This window comes from Mangifera indica, chromosome 8 (genome assembly GCF_011075055.1).
Source record: "Mangifera indica cultivar Alphonso chromosome 8, CATAS_Mindica_2.1, whole genome shotgun sequence".
Classification (NCBI taxonomy): Eukaryota; Viridiplantae; Streptophyta; class Magnoliopsida; order Sapindales; family Anacardiaceae; genus Mangifera; species Mangifera indica.
The window spans coordinates 3,283,070-3,303,634 of NC_058144.1; the positions used below are offsets into that span (position 1 = coordinate 3,283,070).

A 20,565-nucleotide genomic window follows, 5' to 3' on the forward strand; every position below is an offset into this window, starting at 1 on the left:
TGCAGGAAAATATAATAATAATGAATCATAACAATGCCGTTATGTTATAACTCATATTAACAGCAATAGGTGATTTTTTGTTTAGATAATATTTTATTATTAAAATTAAAAAATTATTTTAAAAATAAATTATGTAAAAATTTATTAGTTATAAATAATTATTATATTTGATAAAATTTGATAAAAATGAATATATATAAATAGTAATTATGTTTGATTAAAGGTAATAAAAGAATATTAATAAATTAATTTATTTAAATATTTTTGGGTATAATTACTTTAAAATATTTTTTATATTACTAATTATATTAATTAAAAATTAGATTATTTTATCTTAAAAATTAATAAATAAAAATATAATTATAATAAAATTAAAATTTTTTTGTTAATATTTTAATATGTAAAGTGAGAATAATAATCTAATTATTTTCTATTTTATCTATCATAACATAATAAATAATATATAATTTTTTATTAGTAGTGAATCAAAAAATTAATATAAATAATAAAAAGTAAATTACCCCAATAACCTTTGTTGAGTAAAACAAACTGGGCCCCAAGGCTCAAGTCGTTAGAGCCAGGCCAGCAAACTGTTTTGCTCCGTCTAATTCCATCATTCACAGAGTGGATAAAGCATATTGTAGTTAGGTATCTGCAATGATGGACACCTCGGTTGTAATTCATAAATCATAACCCACTAACAAACCCGTTACATTATGTTGCGTCTAACTAAGTCCATTAAATTTGGCTGTTCTATTGTTTTTTAATTTTTAATTTTTTTTACTTTTACTTTATTTTATTTGTTGCAATATGATGTCATCATTTCTTGGTTATTTGAATTTGAAGGGATTAATTTCTTATGTGTAACAACGTGTCCTCTGCTACGCTATCCGTTTCTGAGTACCAACATACCGCAGACAAATTCCAGCTAGACCGCCGTCAATTTGACAAGATAGTCATAGGCAGTCAAATAAGTCATCTCTCGCTTATGAAATTACTAAAGTATCCCTAATTTACCAGTCAAATCACTTACTCAACCTCCATGAATCACCACGAAAACGTAGTGTCATCCTCGTCAACAAGAAAACTTAACGTCCAACTTCTGCACGACTCTGAATGTCCATTTAACACGCCCTCTCTCTCTCTCTCATCTTTATCACTCCTAAATCTTCCCCTTTTTTGTTGGCAATCGAAATAGGAGAAACGTTGCTGACACGATGCAATCAGTAAGGACCCGACGCAAAGTGGCTCCAGCCACCGCAAACGGCGGTGACTCGGCGGAGAAACTGGACCAACTTCTCCTTTCATCCGCCATCTGCAACGGCGAAGACTTAGGGTCGTTTATTCGCAAAGCCTTCGCATCAGGAAAGCCCGAGACACTCCTCCATCATTTGCGCCAGTTTTCCCGATCCAAAGAATCCGAGATCGAGGAAGTCTGCAAGGCTCACTACCAAGACTTCATCATGGCCGTTGATGATCTCCGATCTCTGCTATCCGATGTCGATTCGCTCAAATCGGCTCTCTCGGATTCAAACTCAAAACTCCAGTTTGTAGCTGGTCCGCTTCTATCATCACTTGACTCCTACGTAGAAGCGCAAAATATTTCAAAAAACGTTGACTTAGCGCTGAAATCAATTGTGTCTTGTATGAAATTGATGGAGCTTTGTTCACGAGTGAATCATCATCTCTCTAGCAACAACTTTTACATGGCTTTGAAGTGCACTGATGCAATGGAGAGTGAATTTTTAGATAAAACGCCATCTTCTACTTTAAGAAGAATGTTAGAAAAGAAAATTCCAGCTATTAGAACCTTCATCGAGAGAAAGGTAAACAAGGAGTTTGGTGATTGGCTAGTTGAGATCCGTGCAGTGAGCCGAAATTTAGGTCAATTAGCAATCGGTCAAGCTTCTTCGGTGAGGCAAAGAGAAGAGGATTTACGAATTAAGCAGAGAGAAGCTGAGGAGCAGAGTCGGCTCAGTTTACGTGACTGCGTTTACGCTTTACACGAGGATGACGAGGATGGATTTCACGGCGGTGTTGAAAATGATAGTAACGGTGTCTCTGCTCTGTTAGGATTTGATTTGACTCCTCTTTATAGAGCTTATCATTTACACCAAACTTTAGGTCTTGAAGATCGATTTAAGAAATACTATTTTGAAAATCGGAAGCTTCAATTGACGTCTGATTTTCAGGTATCTTCAATGACTCCGTTTTTAGAATCTCATCAAACATTTTTCGCCCAAATTGCTGGTTTTTTTATTGTTGAAGATCGAATGTTAAGGACTGGTGGTAATTTGATATCTAAAATTGAAGTTGAGAATTTGTGGGATGCGGCTGTTAGTAAAATGTCTTCTGTACTGGAGGATCAGTTTTCGAGAATGCAAACAGCTAATCATCTCCTTCTGATTAAGGATTACGTGAGTTTGTTAGGTGTCACATTGCGCAGATATGGGTACCCTGTTGATGCTTTGCTTGATGTTTTGAGTAAACATAGGGATAAGTATCACGAGTTATTGTTGTCAGATTGTCGTAAACAGATTGCTGAAGCCCTTGCTGCTGATAAGTTTGAGCAAATGTTGATGAAGAAAGAGTATGAGTATTCTATGAATGTACTTTCATTTCAGATTCAGACGTCAGATATTGTTCCTGCCTTTCCTTATGTTGCACCATTCTCGTCTACAGTTCCTGATTGTTGTAGGATTGTGCGGTCATTCATTGAGGACTCAGTGAGTTTCATGTCGCATGGTGGGCAGCTGGATTTCTATGATGTTGTTAAAAAGTATTTGGATAGGCTTTTGGCTGAAGTTTTGGACGAGGCTCTTGTGAAACTTATTAATACATCTGTTCATGGGGTTTCTCAGGCAATGCAGGTTGCCGCTAATATGGCTGTTTTAGAGCGTGCTTGCGATTTTTTCTTTCGTCATGCTGCACAGCTTTCAGGAATTCCAATGAGAGTGGCAGAGAGAAGTAGGAGGCAGTTTCCTCTAAACAAAGCACGTGATGCTGCCGAGGAGATGCTGTCTGGGTTGCTTAAAACAAAGATTGATGGTTTCATGACATTGATTGAGAATGTGAACTGGATGGCTGATGATCCCGTACAGAATGGCAATGAATATGTAAATGAGGTTATAATATATTTGGAGACTCTCGTCTCCACGGCTCAACAAATATTGCCTGCACAGGTTCTTAGAAGGGTTCTACAAGATGTTCTTTCTCACATATCAGAAACCATTGTAGGGGCTTTATATGGTGATTCTGTTAAGAGGTTTAATATAAATGCTATCATGGGAATTGATGTAGATGTTCGACTTCTGGAATCTTTTGCCGATAATCTAACTCCCTTGTTCACAGTTGAGGATGCAAATCAGTTGAAAACAGCCCTTACTGAGTCAAGGCAGATGGTTAATTTGTTACTGAGCAATCACCCTGAGAATTTTCTGAATCCAGTGATTAGGGAGAGGAGCTACAATTCTTTGGATTATCGGAAATTAGTGACAATATCAGAGAAGTTGAGGGATCCTTCAGATAGGCTGTTTGGAACCTTTGGAAGCAGGGCTGCCCGACAGAATCCTAAGAAGAAATCTCTGGATACATTGATAAAAAGACTCAAGGACGTGAGCTGATTTGAAACAGAGCTTAATGTATGATTCTTTTTCGCTCCCGTAACCTCTATTGATTGTGATTGTGATAACTTTTAGAGTTTCATGACTACCTCTGTTTGGCTTTGGATAAGGCCTTCCAAATCTGCTCATTTGATTGTATTGTTAGATGTCAAAACTTCATTTAATTTGCAAAAGGCTCATACATAGGTATTCCTTTATTGCATTGTATTCTTTTCAGGTATATTAATGAATTTGCTGTTCCTTCTTCAATTGACATGTTGGGGTTAAATTAGTCAATTCTTGGGCCCAAATGGTACCTTGTCCATGCATCACGATACAGATAAGATGAGTGAAACCTTTAGTGTTGATGCAATCCTTATGCATATTTGTAGTTACATGAACAGGAACTTGGTAAGCTTGAATTTGGTGGTTTAACCAGATTTCTTGATCCTTTGGCTTGTCGAGTTATGTGGTCAGTTTTCAGTTCTGACTGTATTGAATCATTGAATTTTCTGTTAACCTAACTTTCTTATTAATACTAGATACATTGGGTTATACTGCAAACGGCTATATTGATTGTTTGTGAGAAAAGAGATTAAATAGGATGCTGCAGGGTTAAAGAGTTTGGTATGATATGAATTATAGTGTTATATATTAGCATGATGATCTCATTAGATTAGGGGTAATGAAGCTCACACTCTTTTTTGGTCAAGGAAATTTTTATTTCTGAGATATCATTGTAAGATTTGACTTGTATAAATTGGTGATCTAGTTTCTTGAACTGTTATGAACATATGGATATCGTGCATAAGCTCACCATGAATTATTAATTCATGCTATTCTTTGAAGTAAGTTGAAATTGGCGGAAATCTGTATCACGCAACTAAAATGGAATGATTGGTCTGAATGTACTTGAATGTATAGTGTTGGGAAAGATTTATATTTAGCGATAGTTAAATCTTTAGTTGTGTCTTTTGGAGAAGGTTAATAAAAGTTTGGACGAACTTTTGAACTTTTCTTTATCTTATGTTTTTCTGTTTATATATCTCACAGCTTGAAACTGGTGAGGGAAATGATTGTTTATTGTGATTCCTTCTGTGTTACATTTGTTGCTGTGTTGGTTTAGAAAATGGAAGGTAATATTTGAGAATTCAAGGTCTTAGGTGGCAACAATCCCCAACTTGCTGTGTTTTTCTTGTGTTTCTTCTAATGTTCTCTCTGCCTTAGCTCATGATTTTGAACTTGGTAATCTTCTTTGCGTACAAGGATTTCTCGTTTTGCCACTTCTCTAACCCTTCGAATAAGGCTAATTTGTTGGGTGTTTGGAAAAAGCTAAGTAATCTTCAACTGCCTTGAAATGTGCTAAATATTATTTAGTTAAAGAGGAGTGGTTGATCTTCGTCAAACAAGCAATTTTATGAATTCGGAAATAAGAGGCGTATCCTATTTGACTGTTTGTTGAATATTAATTTTAACTTTATTTTACTCTCATATGTAGGTTTCCGTTTTAAGTGGTTGATTCTGGTAGGGTTGAAATCTTTGAATCTCATTATTACTATAAGAACAAAATTGGTTGAGTGGAGTTGGAGGGAGGAGTATTGGTGTCTATTTCCAAGGCGAGGCTGAAATTATCAATAATTATTTTGTCTGTTCTAATGTGTGATTTTGATTGTTACAGAGCATCGTACATTTGGTGTCACCGTCTGCTAGCAGCCCTGCATGTGCATGCATGATCACACATGCTCCTTCCACGACATCCGCATCCATTTCATCTTTCATAAGCCTGTCAGCCATCTACCGCATTTAAACCTTTAATAATAATTGTGACAAACGGCGCGCCTCCATCAACATTCACCGAAAACAACTAAGCAACTACCAACAAGAAAAAGAGAGAGAGATGGGTTTGTTAACATTGTTCATTATAATCTCCTTCACAGTCCCAGTTGCTCTAAGCGACAGTAAACCATCTGCATATGAAGTTCTTGAAGACTATAACCTCCCGGTGGGTATTCTTCCCAAGGGAGTAACCAGATATGAACTGAACAGAGAAACTGGCGAATTGTCAGCACATATTAACAAGACTTGCAGCTTTTCCGTTGATTCTTATGATCACAGGTGCCATATCCAAAAATAGAATCAAGAACTTGAAGGGTGTTAAAGTTAAGGCGTTTCTGCTATGGCTTAGCATTGTGGAAGTAATTCGTGATGATAATAATGGCCTTCAATTCTCTGTGGGGATCGCTTCTGCCAATTTTTCAATCAATAATTTTGGAGAGTGCCCTCAGTGTGGGTGTGGATTTGACTGTAACAATTTTCTTTTTTCTTCTTCTTAGTCGAGTATGATGTGATTAGTAGGTTTCACTTTAACTTAACTATCTTTCAGTAAATTTTGTCTATTTGATCTTATCTGTGTAAGTTGTCAATTTGTCATTAGACCTTATGCATGGCTTCTTCGTCCTTAAGAAACGTATGTGGACATTAGTTTTATTGAGAGACGTTCATAATGGATTCATAATATATTTTCTACGTTTGTATATATATATATATATGTGTGTTTGTATTATATTCAACTTATTCATAGCCACCTCGTCGTCTTGCAAAAGCCAAATAGTCAAAGACTGTTGATATTCCAAGGAAGAAGAGCATATTCTTCCAACCCAAATCCCACTACCTCCATGGCGTCTCAATTCCTAACTTTCATCTTCTTGATCTCTGTCTCAACCCCATATGTTTTCGCCGATGCCACCACCAGCACCAAAATCAGCACCGAAACTGCAGACGAGATTCTTGAGGAATACGACTTCCCTATTGGTCTCCTCCCCAAAGGTGTAACAGGCTATGACTTTGATACATCCACTGGTAAGTTCGCTGTCTACTTGAATGATACGTGTACTTTCACCGTTGATTCATACGAGCTCAAGTACAAGTCCACCGTCACCGGTGTTTTAACCAAAGACAAACTCTCAAGTTTAAGTGGAGTTCAAGTCAAAGTATTCCTATTTTGGATTAGCATTATTGAAGTCATCCGTGACGATGATGAGCTCGAGTTCTCTGTGGGCATCGCTTCCGCTGACTTTCCCGTCAGTAATTTCGATGAGTCTCCGACTTGTGGGTGCGGCTTTGACTGTGTCAATGCAAGCAGAAAGAAGGCCAAGTTTAGTCCTTTACTTTGGTCCTCTTGAAAGAGTAAATTTTTCCTGTAGAATTGAATAAATTGAGAATTAAACTCGGAGCATACATGTTTGTTCTATGCTCTATTAGATTGTATCGTACTATCGTGCATTTACCTATTTAGCAACATGACTGTTATAAAGGCTATAAAGACAGGGTTATTTCATTTCTTTACCATTCATCGTCAGCGCTTTTGGAGGCGAGTGGACTAAATACATAGAATCTATTCTGTTTACTTTGTTTTTTCAACCGAATAAGCATCCTTCTTGGGCTAAGCCAGCCTTACCCATGGCCGTCATGTCCCTCACAGTCACGCCCGTTTATCTCTTCTTCTTTTTTCTCTTCATCTTTCTGAACCAATGCCCTCTTGCCACCTCAACTACCTCCACCAACATCACCGATTCCGATCCCCAGACAGCCTACGAAATTCTTAATTCCTTCAATTTTCCCCGCGGTCTCCTCCCAGTAGGTATAAAAAGCTATGATCTCGACAAAACTACTGGCCAATTCCACGCCTACTTGGGCGGCACCTGTAGTTTCTCTCTAGAAGGCTCTTATCAACTTCAATATAAATCCACCATTGGCGGGCACATATCGAATAATAGACTCACTAGCTTGACTGGGGTCAGCGTCAAAGTGTTGTTTCTGTGGCTGAATATTGTGGAGGTTATTAGGAATGGAGATAATATTGATTTCTCCGTTGGGATTGCTTCAGCTTCGTTCCCGATCGATAACTTCTATGAGAGTCCACGGTGTGGTTGTGGATTGGATTGCTTGAATGGGCAAGTAAGCAAGCTTAGAACGAAATCTTTTGTTTCTTCCATTTAGAGGGATTCAGATTCTTCTAGAATTCGAAACTTACTGAATTTGGGATGTGTTCAATGGGATTAGTTTATGTTATTTATTGAAATTGTTGAAGTTTTATCTGGTTTGGATCTGGGATTAATTTCTTCATCTATTTATTTTCTGTTTGCTTATATTTATGTCTGGAATGCTTATTGTTGCTTGCCATAGATTATATTACTTTATCACTGGGGCATGCCAAAAAAACCTTTTGTGGACAATCAAGAAGACTGCGATTAGTTAGTATACGGTAGGTGAGCAGGGGTGAGGCAACGTTGTGTTGTGTAGGAATTTGGTGTTTGATTAGAAGAAGAAATTTGTATTATAGGGTAAAATGGGTGGAATAAGTTTGTAGATTAAACTGAATCCTTTAATTATTCTTGACGGGAGAAAGGAGTGTCAATTTGTCTATAACAGCAGTGCATTCACTATCCATGGTTGTTCAGTTTAGCATAGAATTGATTTAAATGACAATGAGTTCAGTTAAGCATAGAATGGAGAAATAGAGAATTTTCAATGATCTTGATATCATAGGCTAACAAAAAAGCGATAAATCATGAAAGTTTTGTTTGCCTCTGCCTTGCTGAGGGTCTCTTTATTTTTGTGAGTATAATCTGTCTGGCATCTCCCACTAATTCAGAATAATGGTTGAAGAGTGAGTCCTCCATGAACAGGGGAAGCACTGTCACTAGCAAGTTGCTTTGCTTTCTTAATATTTCAAGCCAAATCGTGGTTTTAATGTCGTGTAAGAATTTTGAGAGATTAAAACCAGGTTAGTTGTCCACCCTGAGTTTCTTCTTGCTTTTAGACATTATTTTGTCGCTGAAGTAAAGTTTTGTATAATAAGTTGTCAGGAATGTGTTTTCATTGTCATTTTGTATTTTATAGATATCTGATATCATAAGATTTTAATCTAAGATGTAAACCAAACTCTTAACAACTTGGGCCAAAAAGCTCAAGGGCACACATAGTCATGTCTCGACATAGATTGGAGATTAGCATGACACAAAGGCTTTATATCATATTGCAATGTGTGAAAAGAATGTAGATAGCTCTGTAGAAACTCTAAGATTAAACTATGTTTATCTGGAATTACACTTGATGAATAGTTATTGTTTCCTAACTTGGTGAAATATAGTGTTTTATTTAGAATGATAGATGCTAGACTGGCCATTTAGGGTTAAGAAAGCAGGATTTGGTCAAAAGACTGAAAGGGTCTTCAAGGTCTAGGATCATAAGAAAGTTTTGTGGTGTTAATTATCTGTTCTGCATTGAGTTTGGCCAATGAAGTTGACTCCTCTAGCCATAGGAGATTACAAAACATAAATGCTTGTTGCTTCCTTCTGAAGCACGAAGTAGATCATGCAGAAATTTCTGTTAAAAGCTGCCAAGTTATGTCTTAATTAGTGCTCAGTGCGATATCGTTTTCTGGTTGTACCCCTGTGGTCAGGTTCCATTTATAAATTTGGGTTAATTTTGTTGAAATGATAAACATTTCTTCAAAACAAGCCTTCAAGTTGAGGCTGTATATTGGTCTGGTCATTGATATGCTTCTAATTTAGGCAGAGGAACAAAGTTATGTAGGACAGTAGACAGCAAAGAGCAGATAAATTTAGGAGATTTCCTTTGAAAACTTCTGTTAATTATATCAGTGCAAAATGAGGGGTGCTATTAACACATTGAAGCAATTATATGTGCATAGTTTATTCATGAAATATTATTGTTTGTTTGAGTCAAAGTCGAGTCAAAAGGTGTTTGGTTCGGTTTCTATCCACCCCTAGTTTAGGGATCTAGAGACTGATACTATTCAAGACAAGTTTAAATGAGGCAAAGGTGATTATCGCCCTTTCTTTCTCTATCAAATCAATCCATTTTTCCTTCGTTTTCATTTTCATTTTTAAGTTGTCGGGATCTGTTGAATACCAGAAACATTCTTAGATAATTTGCGGATGGCAATGACCCAGCAATTACTCTGTATTGCAGAACAAAATTCAAACAATGCAAGTTACTTTAATTCCTGGTCAGTTATTGTCTTACAGACTTGTATGTTCATTGACCAACCTTCTAGTTGTGGGTGAGATCCGTTGTTGATAACATAGGAGCACCGCAGCCGTGTTGTGGACATAATCAATGACAAAAATCCACCTTTATTATTTTTGAGAGAGACATGCCCTGTTGACATCTTTCAGATTCATCACTTTTTGTATTTTGTAGCAATAAAATCTTCCGCCTTAAATTGAAAACCTGTACATGGAACCTATTCTCCGATCCATGATGAAAGATTTTGGTCTGGTCCAGCTAATTAAAGCTTAATATATCTGTTGGGGCATGTGGGCAAAGAGCACATCAATTTAGGTGATTTCCTTTGAAGAGTTCTGGTAATTATATCAGTGCCAAATGACGGGTGCTGTTAACTCATTGAAGCAATTATCTGCATAGTCTGTTCATGATTTATTTGTTCTATTTTGCTCCCTCTGTTTTTTTGCTTTTTCTTCAAGTCTACTCTGTGATCCATGGTGTTAATATTCTACTGGGCCAAGCAACTTCGGTGCTATCTTTTCGGATTGGGGAAGCATGTACTTTCCCAATATTATGTTTCACCTTTAGCTTCTATTTTATTATTATTATTTTTTTAAGGAGACTTATTTGAGTTAAATCCTGTTTTTTATTAAATATATCATGTTTAGGGATTAACGTTTAGTTTTACAATTATTACATTAAATAATTCAAAATTTTAATTTTAAAATATCTATGGAATGAATTTAAACTTTTGCTTTCTTGTCAATTCCTTTCGAGACAAGTTTAAATGAGGGAACGGTGGTCATTGCTTTGTCTTCCTCTGTGAAATTGATATTCATCCTTTTTATTAAGTTGTCGGGATCTGTTGTATTCCAGAGACATCCTCAGATAATTTGTGGATGGCTATGACGGTCTGAACCACACAACAACTCTGTATTACAGAACAAAATTCAAACAATGCAAGTTACTTTAATTCCTTGTCAGTTATTGTCTTACAGCGCTCTATGTTCATAGCAGCACCACAGGCCGTGCCGTGGACATAATCAATTTGACAATCGTCCACTGTGAGTTGTGATTTTTTTTATATTTTTTTGTCTTTTGTGGCAAAAAAATCTTCCGTCTTAAATTGAAAGCCTGCTGGGGGCATGATGAAAGATTTTGGTCCAGCTAATTCAAGCTTAATATTGGGGCATGGAGGCTGTCTTCTTGTATGATTCTGCTAGACTATTTACTGGGACCGAAGTTTTATTTGCACATGTTTTACCTGTGTTCATGTCGTGTAAGGATTGGTAATTCAAGTGGCTGGCAGCCACCATGTTCCAATTTCAATAGTCCTCTCGTATGAAAGAAACCACAATTGTTATTGCTCGACTACTTTGCATTGTGAAGCAGCTGTTGTCAAGGCTGAACGTATTCTACTTTCACAAGTAAACTATGATAATCGGTCAACCCACCACATCCATAATCTAAGCATATTGACCCAAATGCATGTGCCGAAAGCAGCTACCGTGCATCGCATCTTAGACATGACCCACAACAAAAAATATATTGAAATACCTGCACGGATGGACATGGACTCGTTACCAGGCAATTTCCGCCTAACTTTGAGCATCTTTTCCTCCACCCTTCTTTATCAATAATGAGAGAGAGACCTAAGACGTAAAACAATGGCAATACTAATAAAATAAATGGACTTTTACGCAGCTGACGTGTAAGTTTGAGACCATAATCAAATGGTGCCGTATGTTGGGCAAGTAAAACAAAAGATAATCATAATAAAGATGTGACTTTCTCTACCGTAGAATATTATTAATCTAAAAAATTTTTTAATTGAGTCGGATATTTTCTAATTGGGTAGGGACCATATATCACATTTGTGTTCACCGTTGTTTGACATAGTTACCGGAACGAAATCATTAAACAATACTATTATGTAAACTTACGGAAAAAAAAAAAAAAAAAGGCCAAAGTACTATTTTTCATTCAAAGTTTTAATTCGCTTAAAAAAATATTCATACTAAATTAAAAACTAAAAAAAGATTTATTTATAAGTTAATTTTTGTTAAATACAAGGATAAAATCGTCATTTTGTTACTAAATTTTAAAATCTTAAAAATCTAATTATCCCCCTTAATTTAAAAAATTAATAATTTTATCCTATAATTAAATTTTTAAAAAATTAGCACTTCACCTTAGGGTTTGAAAATCTTTCTAGCCATCCCAAAATATGGCAAACGGATGGCTCTGAACTGGACAATGAAAGACATATAGACGATGAAACATCATTTATCATCCAGACAATGAAGGAAAACACTTTGTCGTTTGGATGAAGGATGAAGCTTGCTTGTCCAAATGCTTTTCATTATCCAGTCTGAAGTGTCCATTTGTCGGATTTCAAGATATGACCGAAAAGATTTTTAAACTCTGGAGAAAAATTATAACTTTTTAAAAATTGAACCTATACAAAATTGAATGATATAAAATTTTAATATTTAAAGAATTAGTAATAAAATAATAATTTTATTTTTTGTTTCTAATAAAAAAACTTTAATATAAGTTGATCAATAAATAGGTATAGGTTTTTGATTTATCATATGTATAATTTTAAGATTTTGACTTAAAACTTGTGTGAGAAAAAAAACCTGTGGCCAAAATAAAAACACCCAAAAGGCTGAGGAGTCAATAATGCAAAATAATTTTTCGTCAGATTCTAATTGTTAGGATTTGGGTCTCTCTGTATTAGATGCAACAGAAGCCACTAGATCAACAGTGATGATTATAGCTGACGGGTAACATTCTCTGTATTGCATTTACGGCAAACCTTATTGCGTGATGAACGTACGCAAGTTTGATGTGGCCGGAAACCAATTGCACGGTTGCGTAAACGACTGGAAATGCGGCGGCACGAATTTTCATCTTAGCCTCTCGGCAAATAAGGGGGAAAAGAAAAAAACTAAATTAAACCAACATGACTCGCCTCAGATAATTTTGGCCTGGTCAATTCCCAATTCAAGCACATGATTCATATTGCATTTAATATTAAATAACAACAATCGAAATATTAAATCGCAGCTACAACAATTCCAAACCAAGATGATGAAATTTTCGGGAAACCTCGACAGCTCTGGGGGCTAACCATATCAAACCCATCACATCCATTTGGCAATTCCTTTGTTAAACCACGATTTTTTTTATTTTCTGTGTGTTAATTTAGTTCTTGTTCTTCAAGAGCGAGGCCCGTAGTTCCGCCACGTCGATCTCGTTGGCACCATTCTCAGGCCTGTAGACGCCGGTTACAGGGTCTGGGACCCATGATACCTCATTTGATCTCACAATCTCTTCTCCTTTCTTCATCATCGCTCCACTTCTTCCTCCAGTCCCTCTTGCCACGTTCGACGCAACTCCTTGTGATGCCGCCGCGTATCCTCGTCTGCAGTATGAACAACAAAATATTAATAATTATTCACTATTTTATTATCTATCAATCAATCTTTTAATTTGTAATAAAGCGAATTTAACCACAAAGTAACTCGCGACAATTATTCATGAAGTTAACATTGCAGATCTTGTTTGGTTGCGAAGAAATCGAGGGAAGGGTACGAATACGTAACATAAAGTATATACAATCAAGAAAAAGAACTACAAAGCATACCTATAGAGAGCGTTAGAGATTCCGTCAACGACGAAAGCAGAGAAAAGCTTAGCGTTGGAGAAAGAGCGAGCCATTTTCTTATATCTTCAACTTTGAGAGATTAGCTAAAAACTTCTGCAGAAAGTCGTTCTTTTACTCTCTTTTCTTCGCTGAAGAATACCTCCTGCAGCAGCCAAATAAACTTCTTACGATAGCTGACTCTCTATTTTGTGTTCAGGGAAGAGGAGCTATCATCGTTATATAGAGAAAATTTGAGGAGCCTGAGACTCTTCGGGGAATTAACGTCCAGTCGTCCTCTTCCAGAACACAGACCCAGTCAAATTGGGGTCCTCCTCACACGCAAAGCACCTGTCGTTTTTCGCCACCTGGTTGTTGCTCGTTTTTCCCATAAAGACGTTTAAGTTTAGCTCCAAAGCCTAAATTTGATGTTACGTAAGTACCCTCTTGTTCTCCCAAAATTCTCACGGATTTTGAGTTCGAATTAATCTTCTACGATCTGATATTGATGGATGGTTGAGATTGATGCAACATTTTCTGCAACATACGACACGTGACGGCAGAACGTTTTTCGTAATGAAGAAAATTCACGTGTGGAGGGACCACCGTGGAATAAAATAGGCGGCCCTGTTTCGTTGCTTGTCCTTATGGAAATTTAAAGTCTTTTCTGACAACTCGGGGCGGATGAAAGGTCTGAGTGAGTTCCCAACCAGTTTCCTGGTGAGGAACGGAAGGTCAACACTCAACGTCAATTTTGTGATGTATAATTTCATCTCACTTCTTAAGTAACAGATTTGAACTAGCCCTAACCATTCGCCTGCAGTGCACAGGGTGCCGTGCTTCAATTTCGCCCATATGGGCTTGGATTCTTTTAATTTCGCCCATACGGGAAGCGGTAAAAAGGATAAACAAGAAGCCAGTATGGGCATGGATTTTTTTTAATTTTGTTGATTGTGGGTCTGATATGTTGTATTAAATTATTAACGAAATTAAATTTTGAATTAAAAAATGGTTTATCAACATAAAAAGGTAAAAAATGTTTCGGACCAAACTTTAAGTGCGCAAATATTAAGCATAATTTTTTTAAGGCCAAAAGACATACTCTCACCTTAGTTATAGTGAAATTTTGAAGTTTTATCTTTTAATTTTTAAAAATTTAAATATTTATTTATAAACAAATTTTTATTAAAATTTTTAATTATGGTTAAAAATAAAACGATTATTTAATAAAAAAATTAAAAACTAAACTTTTATCATATTTTCTTTTTCAATTTAAAAATCTCACAATCCTCTCATGAAAAAATTATATTCTAAGTTTAAAAAATAGCTATTTTCATCATAGGTTTTTTCCCTTTCGATGACTCATTCTTTTCAACCGTCGGTTGGTCTTTCCTCTTTCTTCTCCCCAAAAGATTGTTTCTTCTTATTTTAATTTTGCCTTTGTTGGAGACGAAGATCGTTATCTCTATCTCAGATGAAGATGAAGACGACAATCTCTGTGTCCTTGAAGGATGGAAAAAGAAGGCGACCCGTCAGAGGAGAAAAAGGAGAGAAGGCCAATTGACGGTTGAGAAGAAATCGGTTGCCAAAGAGAATAAGAGAAAAACCTTATGAGGAAATTCCTACTTTTCAAACTTTGAAGGAAAATTTGAAGAAAAAATTATGAGATTTTTAAATTAAGGAGAAAATGTGATAAAAATTTAGTTTTTAAAATTTTTTTGATTAAATAACAATTTTACCCTTAATCAGAAAATGTGATAAAAATTTAGTTTTTAAAATTTTTTTGATTAAATAACAGTTTTACCCTTACTCATAACTGAAATTTTTAACAAAAATTTATTTACAGGTAAATATTTAAATTTTAAAAAATTAAAGAGTAAGATTTCAAAATTTTATTATACTTTAAGTGGGAATAAACTTTTTGGTTTTTTTAAAATTAAGTATGGTGGTCTGCTGTGGCTAGGATTTCATCGTTAATTTATTTTTTGTTTTTTGTTATTTATAAGTGTGTCTATGGGTATCTTTTTGAGATTTAAAAAAGGATATCAGGTTGGGGCGGTGCATCAACTATTATCGGCCCATTATATACAAGGATATTTCGGCGATTAAATTAATGGATAATATCACTAACAATTATAATAAATATTAATTTGAATATTGACCATGTTATGTTATATATTATCTAAAATTACTATTTGACCCCACAACCCCCGAAAAATGTTATACTTTGCTCTATTTGCTGGGATCTAGCTATCTACTGCACAGCAGCTTGTTGCCTTGGACTTGCGCATCCAATTACCCCCCATGATATGAGCCTTCCGCCACGTGGAAGTTGCTTCCATCTTTGCCAAATAGGATCAATGAAAGCCAAAAATTATAAACAATATAACGACGATTTACCCTTTTTAATACAAAATCTGTCTTTCTTTTCATCACAGGATTTGGGCTCATTTATTATTCTTACGGATTGTTTGCTCTGGGGGCCACATTCCTCACCATCCCACTTTGATTTATTTTTAAATATTTTAAATTTGGAAGTTATATACATAAAATTTTGATTTTTTATTTAAATTTTATGAGAAAATAAATGAAAAAAGTTGGATAAATGTTGCAAAATCTAGGCCAAAAGTCTTGTTTCCACCTAAGGTATAATGAAATCTTAAACTTTTATCCTTATAATTTTAAAAAATTTAAATACCTATTTATGAGTAATTTTTTTTTTTTAAATTTCAGTTTGAGTTAAAGGTAAAACTATTATTTGATAAAAAATTTAAAAAACTAAATATTTATCATAATTTCTCCTTTCAATTAAAAAATCTCATAATTTTTCTCCAAAATTTTCTTCAAAGTTTGAAAAGTAATAATTTTTTCCTTAGGTTTTTTTAATAGTGATTTTCTTCAGATTATCGATCGACCTTCCTTTCTTCTTTTCTCTCAGTCGATAGCCACCTTTCATCTTTTGTTAGAGACAAAGACTATCGTCTTTGTCTCAAATGAAGACGAAGACAAAATAAGAGTAAGGAGAGCCAACCAATGAGAGAGAAGAAAAAGAAGAGTCGACAGATAAAAGAGAAAAGTGAGTTGTCGAAAGAGAAAAAACTAAAGAGAACTTATGAGATTTCAAACTTTAAAAGAAATTTTAAAGGAATGTAAGATTTTAAAATTGAGGAGGGGGGAAGTCACAAAAGTTTAGTCTTTTTAAAATTTTTATTAAATAATAATTTTATCTTTAATTTTAAATAAATTTTTGATAAAAAATTATTCATAAATAAATATTTAAATTTTGGAAAATTAAAACAAAAAATTTAGGACTCTAAAATGGGAACGAAGGCCCATACATTTCGAGCCTAATGGGGGCCTACAGAGCAGTCGCACTTAAAACCCTCTTAAATTCCCAAAAATCCCTTTCCCCTGAACAACGTACCGGAGTAATGGAGGAGGTAAATCCAGGCAACGAAAATCCTCAAAACATGACCATTTACATCAATAAACTCAACGAGAAAATTAAACTTGAAGGTGACGCTTTTACTATCTCTTTCTCTCTTTACGTTTATACGTATTGTGTGTATAAACTAGTTTAATTTTTACTGTCTTTGGCTATTATTTTCAGAATTAAAGAAATCGCTACACGCTGTGTTCTCGCAATTCGGGAAGATATTGGAGGTTTTAGCATTCAAGACACTGAAACACAAAGGCCAAGCTTGGGTTGTGTTTGAGGATGTTTCGTCCGCCTCTAATGCTATTCGGCAAATGCAGGGTTTCCCCTTTTATGACAAGCCTATGGTACGGCGCCTTTTTGTATCCTACTTTTTGTTCAATTATTTCCTTCATCTGATAATGATGTTTGAATGAGTGAAAAAAATTACTTGAGATTTAGAAAGTTAAAGTTTAAAGAGTAATGCATTCTTAGCCTTTTGTTGAAATCTAGTTGGATAACTAAAATTCTATAGTTTTTTTAAAACTCAAATAAGGTAGGGTTTCATGTGTATATACCCATCAGGGAAAAGTTGATATGTATGCTGGCAAGAGGAAGACAACAACAATCATATTCAAAGTTGATGGAACTGCAATTACATCCTAAATCTATAATTTCTTGAATTTACGCTGTTATTTCTTTGCTCAAAGATCATTGTTGTGATTTGGATTTTTATTTGAGATAATTTAATTATGGTTTTTCTTTTTTGAATCTCATACTTTTTTATGATAATTGTAGCATGGATGAAGCAAAAAGTTTTGCCATCAATTGAGTCCATATAAAGTTAATACTTGCTGTTATAGGTTCATGGAAAATTTTTCCTCTGGTTATTATGTTCATTTGATTGCAGTTATACTTTATGTTAGTCGTTATTGTATGATGAACATTTTCCCTTTTGCCTTTGAGAATTGGGCTTTATATTCCTGTGGATAAATAATGATGGACAATGTGTAACTTAATACAGAGAATACAATATGCAAAAACAAAATCAGATATAATAGCAAAGGCAGATGGTACCTTTGTTCCACGTGAAAGACGGAAAAGACATGAGGACAAAGGTGAGACTCTCTTTAACAAAGCCAACCTCTTCTCGGGGAAGCACTTATATCACTTGGTTCTATTTTATTATTTTAATTTCAAAAAATGTATTTTTGATCTTACTGAAATGAATCTTCTAATCTCAACCTCATAGAATCTAATGTAGTAGTGATCATCTTATTTGATAATTTCTAAAAGAAGTTGAATTTTTTTGAGAGTTTCTAAGTTTAATTATATTATTATCTTAGGTCATCTTAATTGAATCATGGTTGTGGCATGAATACACATGATGATGAAAAATTATTGCCACATGTATAATATGATAGAAAGAGGGAAACACATGTTAGGTGTCACTTTATATTATGAAAAACTGCATAGTCTATCATTTCTGCAAAGAACAAAGGTTTGGTGCAAAATTTATAACAATGGATTCATCTGTCCTTTTGTGTAATTATTATTCATTGTCATGTGTCAGGAAAAAAACGAAAAGAGCAACACGATGCTAATCAAGCTGGAATGGGTCTAAATCCTGCATATGCAGGTGCCTATGGTGCAACACCTCCTGTAAGTGTCATGATTGTCCCATCAAGATATTGCATTTTAGTTTTGGTTTTAAATTGACTTCATTTCCTTGTATCTATTTGCTTGTTTGTTAATTTTATATATAATTTATCTTGGCCAAATCAAAATTTGCACTGAAACTATTATGTATTTTAAGTTGTAATACTTAAATGTCAGTAGGAAAAGGAAAAGTTGGGTGATTAATATTTAAAAGCTAAGTAATTAAATGAGCTTAAGTCATAGAATGAGAGAAAGCATTTTTATTTAATCTACATTAACTCTACTTTTTTGCACTGTTGGAAAAGAGCAATGCTATGTGTACACACTTTTGGTATACAATTTGAATATACAAATGATATATTATTATGTGAATAGATGTTATTTTCATCTTTAATTCAAGATTATTTAATCACATGATGACACATCATTTGTATATCAAAACTATGTACATAGTTTTAGTAGCAGGAAAAAATGGTCTTAATTATTCAGGGGAACCAAGAAAAGAATGTCTCTGTCAAAATTCTGACATTACATGGGGTATAGTTGGTTTCCTGATTCCTTGGAAATTTATATCAAAATTTTCTTCTTATAATTCTTATCATTTCTCTCTGTTTGGAATGGTGCAGCTATCACAAATACCCTATCCAGGTGGTGCAAAATCTGTGGTCCCAGAGGCTCCTGCTCCACCAAATAACATACTATTTGTTCAGAATGTTCCCCATGACACAACTCCAATGGCACTGCAAATGTTCTTCCTCCAGTTCCCTGGTTTCAAGGAGGTTAGAATGGTGGAAGCAAAGCCAGGGATTGCCTTTGTGGAATATGGGGATGAGATGCAAGCAACGGTTGCAATGCAGGGACTCCAAGGCTTGAAGATTGGCCAACAGAACTTATTGATTTCCTATGCCAAAAAGTAGAAACGGGTCTTCTGTTGATTACCTCTACTAATTTTTATTACCCTGGCAGGCATTTAAACAACAGTCTTATTAATCCAGTTAGATGTCATACCTGGTAATCTGCAGTTATTCCATTATATTCTCAGTTTCCCAGAAGCCCAAGTGTATTAGATGTATGAATTTGATTGCTATGAGTTTCTCTGTACTTTTTTTCACTTTGAAAAAGTTCAATTAGCTTAGTTTGAACTATGTGAAGTTCAGTGTATGTATTGCTGTTAAATTATCGGATCCCGTAAATTTTTTGTTTGTTTGATGGAGTTCAGTTTTATGTTTTCTCAGGTGTATGTATTACTGGCTTGTGGTTACTTATAGTTCATTTAGCAGATTACTTAATAGAACAGTAGTCCTGAATGAGTCTCTCCTGTTTCTTGATGATTTCCATTTTTATCTTCAATTCTTCTTCCATCATGGCAATCTCCTGTTAAAAAAAAATATATATTTCATTAAGGTCCCAACTGTAATTGCCAAGTCTCAATGGTATCAAATGCAATGAGGCTTATAGGTCACCTTTCTTAGCATTTCAGTCTTTGTTGGCTGATCCTCCAGTTGCAGACCGGTAAAATACAGTTGAAGCCTTTCAGCAGCCTCCATAAAATCTCTAGTGTGTCTCTCCACATTAACTGAAACCATTAGGAAAAAAGAAAAACCACTTACTAGATTTAAACTTCTGAAAATCACATCTTTAATTCTTTACTGTTCATCTCATGGGCTGTTCAAATTTCTCGTAAACTTGTTGAAGTGTTCACCTTAGCCTACACTTGATGATATGCAAATTACGAGCTAAGGTGTGTTACCCTTCTTTTAATGAATTGCATGTAGGCATCAAACTTTATATGACTCACTCTGTTGAAGTCATATTATTTAAAGTCATGAACTTTAGAACCAGCTGATTAACCATCTTATATATAATTTGAAATTTTGCCCGTCCCTTAAGAGTGATTACTTGTTTAAAATGTCTATCACAATTATCATACTGATTGGAGAAATTGTTATGGTTTAAATGTGAAAATGCAGGACAGAAGGACTTGGTTCCAATTTATATCTGGCACACTTAGAAATACTAGCAATCTAATATGTGAATGCGTCATTTTGTTTTGTTTTGTTGCTGTTCCTTTGTCTGAGGCAAAGTCAATCAGCTTCATCGAGCACGGTAGAATTTAAGCTTAGAAGGGCATGATTGCATCTGAAAAAGTAGGAGTGTGTGACCAAAAAAAGCGTTTACAGGAAGTCCGATAGGGCAAGGTGCACACG

At 34.9% G+C, this 20,565-nt stretch overlaps 4 protein-coding genes and 1 long non-coding RNA gene across 5 annotated transcripts; 4 read left to right on the forward strand and 1 right to left on the reverse strand.

Annotated features, from left to right (window-relative positions):
* Positions 1 to 1,084: 1,084 nt before the first annotated feature.
* LOC123224391 (exocyst complex component SEC15B-like) lies at positions 1,085 to 7,750 on the forward strand. Its single transcript, XM_044648034.1, has 2 exons — positions 1,085 to 3,641; positions 5,281 to 7,750. Exon 1 carries the CDS (start codon positions 1,218 to 1,220, stop codon positions 3,621 to 3,623), a length of 2,406 nt encoding a protein of 801 aa, XP_044503969.1. The 5' UTR covers positions 1,085 to 1,217; the 3' UTR covers positions 3,624 to 3,641; positions 5,281 to 7,750.
* On the forward strand, positions 6,278 to 7,750 carry LOC123224392 (uncharacterized protein At5g01610-like). Its single transcript, XM_044648035.1, has one exon. The coding sequence runs from the start codon at positions 6,278 to 6,280 to the stop codon at positions 6,782 to 6,784; it is 507 nt and encodes a 168-aa protein (XP_044503970.1). The 3' UTR covers positions 6,785 to 7,750.
* A 4,886-nt stretch (positions 7,751 to 12,636) lies between these two features.
* On the reverse strand, positions 12,637 to 13,666 carry LOC123224424 (protein SENESCENCE-ASSOCIATED GENE 21, mitochondrial-like). The gene is made up of 2 exons (XM_044648079.1): positions 13,288 to 13,666; positions 12,637 to 13,065 (listed from the first exon to the last, which is right to left on the reverse strand). The coding sequence occupies exons 1-2, from the start codon at positions 13,359 to 13,361 to the stop codon at positions 12,846 to 12,848; spliced, it is 294 nt and encodes a 97-aa protein (XP_044504014.1). The 5' UTR covers positions 13,362 to 13,666; the 3' UTR covers positions 12,637 to 12,845.
* LOC123224425 lies at positions 13,598 to 14,225 on the forward strand. Its single transcript, XR_006503969.1, has 2 exons — positions 13,598 to 13,719; positions 13,848 to 14,225. It is a non-coding gene; the product is annotated as an uncharacterized LOC123224425 (long non-coding RNA).
* A 2,414-nt stretch (positions 14,226 to 16,639) lies between these two features.
* Positions 16,640 to 19,587, forward strand: LOC123222595 (U1 small nuclear ribonucleoprotein A-like). The gene is made up of 5 exons (XM_044645445.1): positions 16,640 to 16,800; positions 16,895 to 17,067; positions 17,724 to 17,817; positions 18,273 to 18,361; positions 18,985 to 19,587. Exons 1-5 carry the CDS (start codon positions 16,716 to 16,718, stop codon positions 19,273 to 19,275), a joined length of 732 nt encoding a protein of 243 aa, XP_044501380.1. The 5' UTR covers positions 16,640 to 16,715; the 3' UTR covers positions 19,276 to 19,587.
* Positions 19,588 to 20,565: the final 978 nt, after the last annotated feature.

Coding starts and splice junctions, on each gene's coding strand:
- LOC123224391 (XM_044648034.1), top strand. CDS start 1,218: ATGCAATCAGTAAGGACCCGACGCAAAGTGGCTCCAGCCACCGCAAAC.
- LOC123224392 (XM_044648035.1), top strand. CDS start 6,278: ATGGCGTCTCAATTCCTAACTTTCATCTTCTTGATCTCTGTCTCAACC.
- LOC123224424 (XM_044648079.1), bottom strand. CDS start 13,361: ATGGCTCGCTCTTTCTCCAACGCTAAGCTTTTCTCTGCTTTCGTCGTT. Junction 13,066..13,287: donor ATCTCTAACGCTCTCTATAG/GTATGCTTTGTA, acceptor TTCATACTGCAG/ACGAGGATACGCGGCGGCAT.
- LOC123222595 (XM_044645445.1), top strand. CDS start 16,716: ATGGAGGAGGTAAATCCAGGCAACGAAAATCCTCAAAACATGACCATT. Junction 17,068..17,723: donor CCTTTTATGACAAGCCTATG/GTACGGCGCCTT, acceptor AACTTAATACAG/AGAATACAATATGCAAAAAC. Junction 17,818..18,272: donor GAAAAGACATGAGGACAAAG/GTGAGACTCTCT, acceptor GTCATGTGTCAG/GAAAAAAACGAAAAGAGCAA.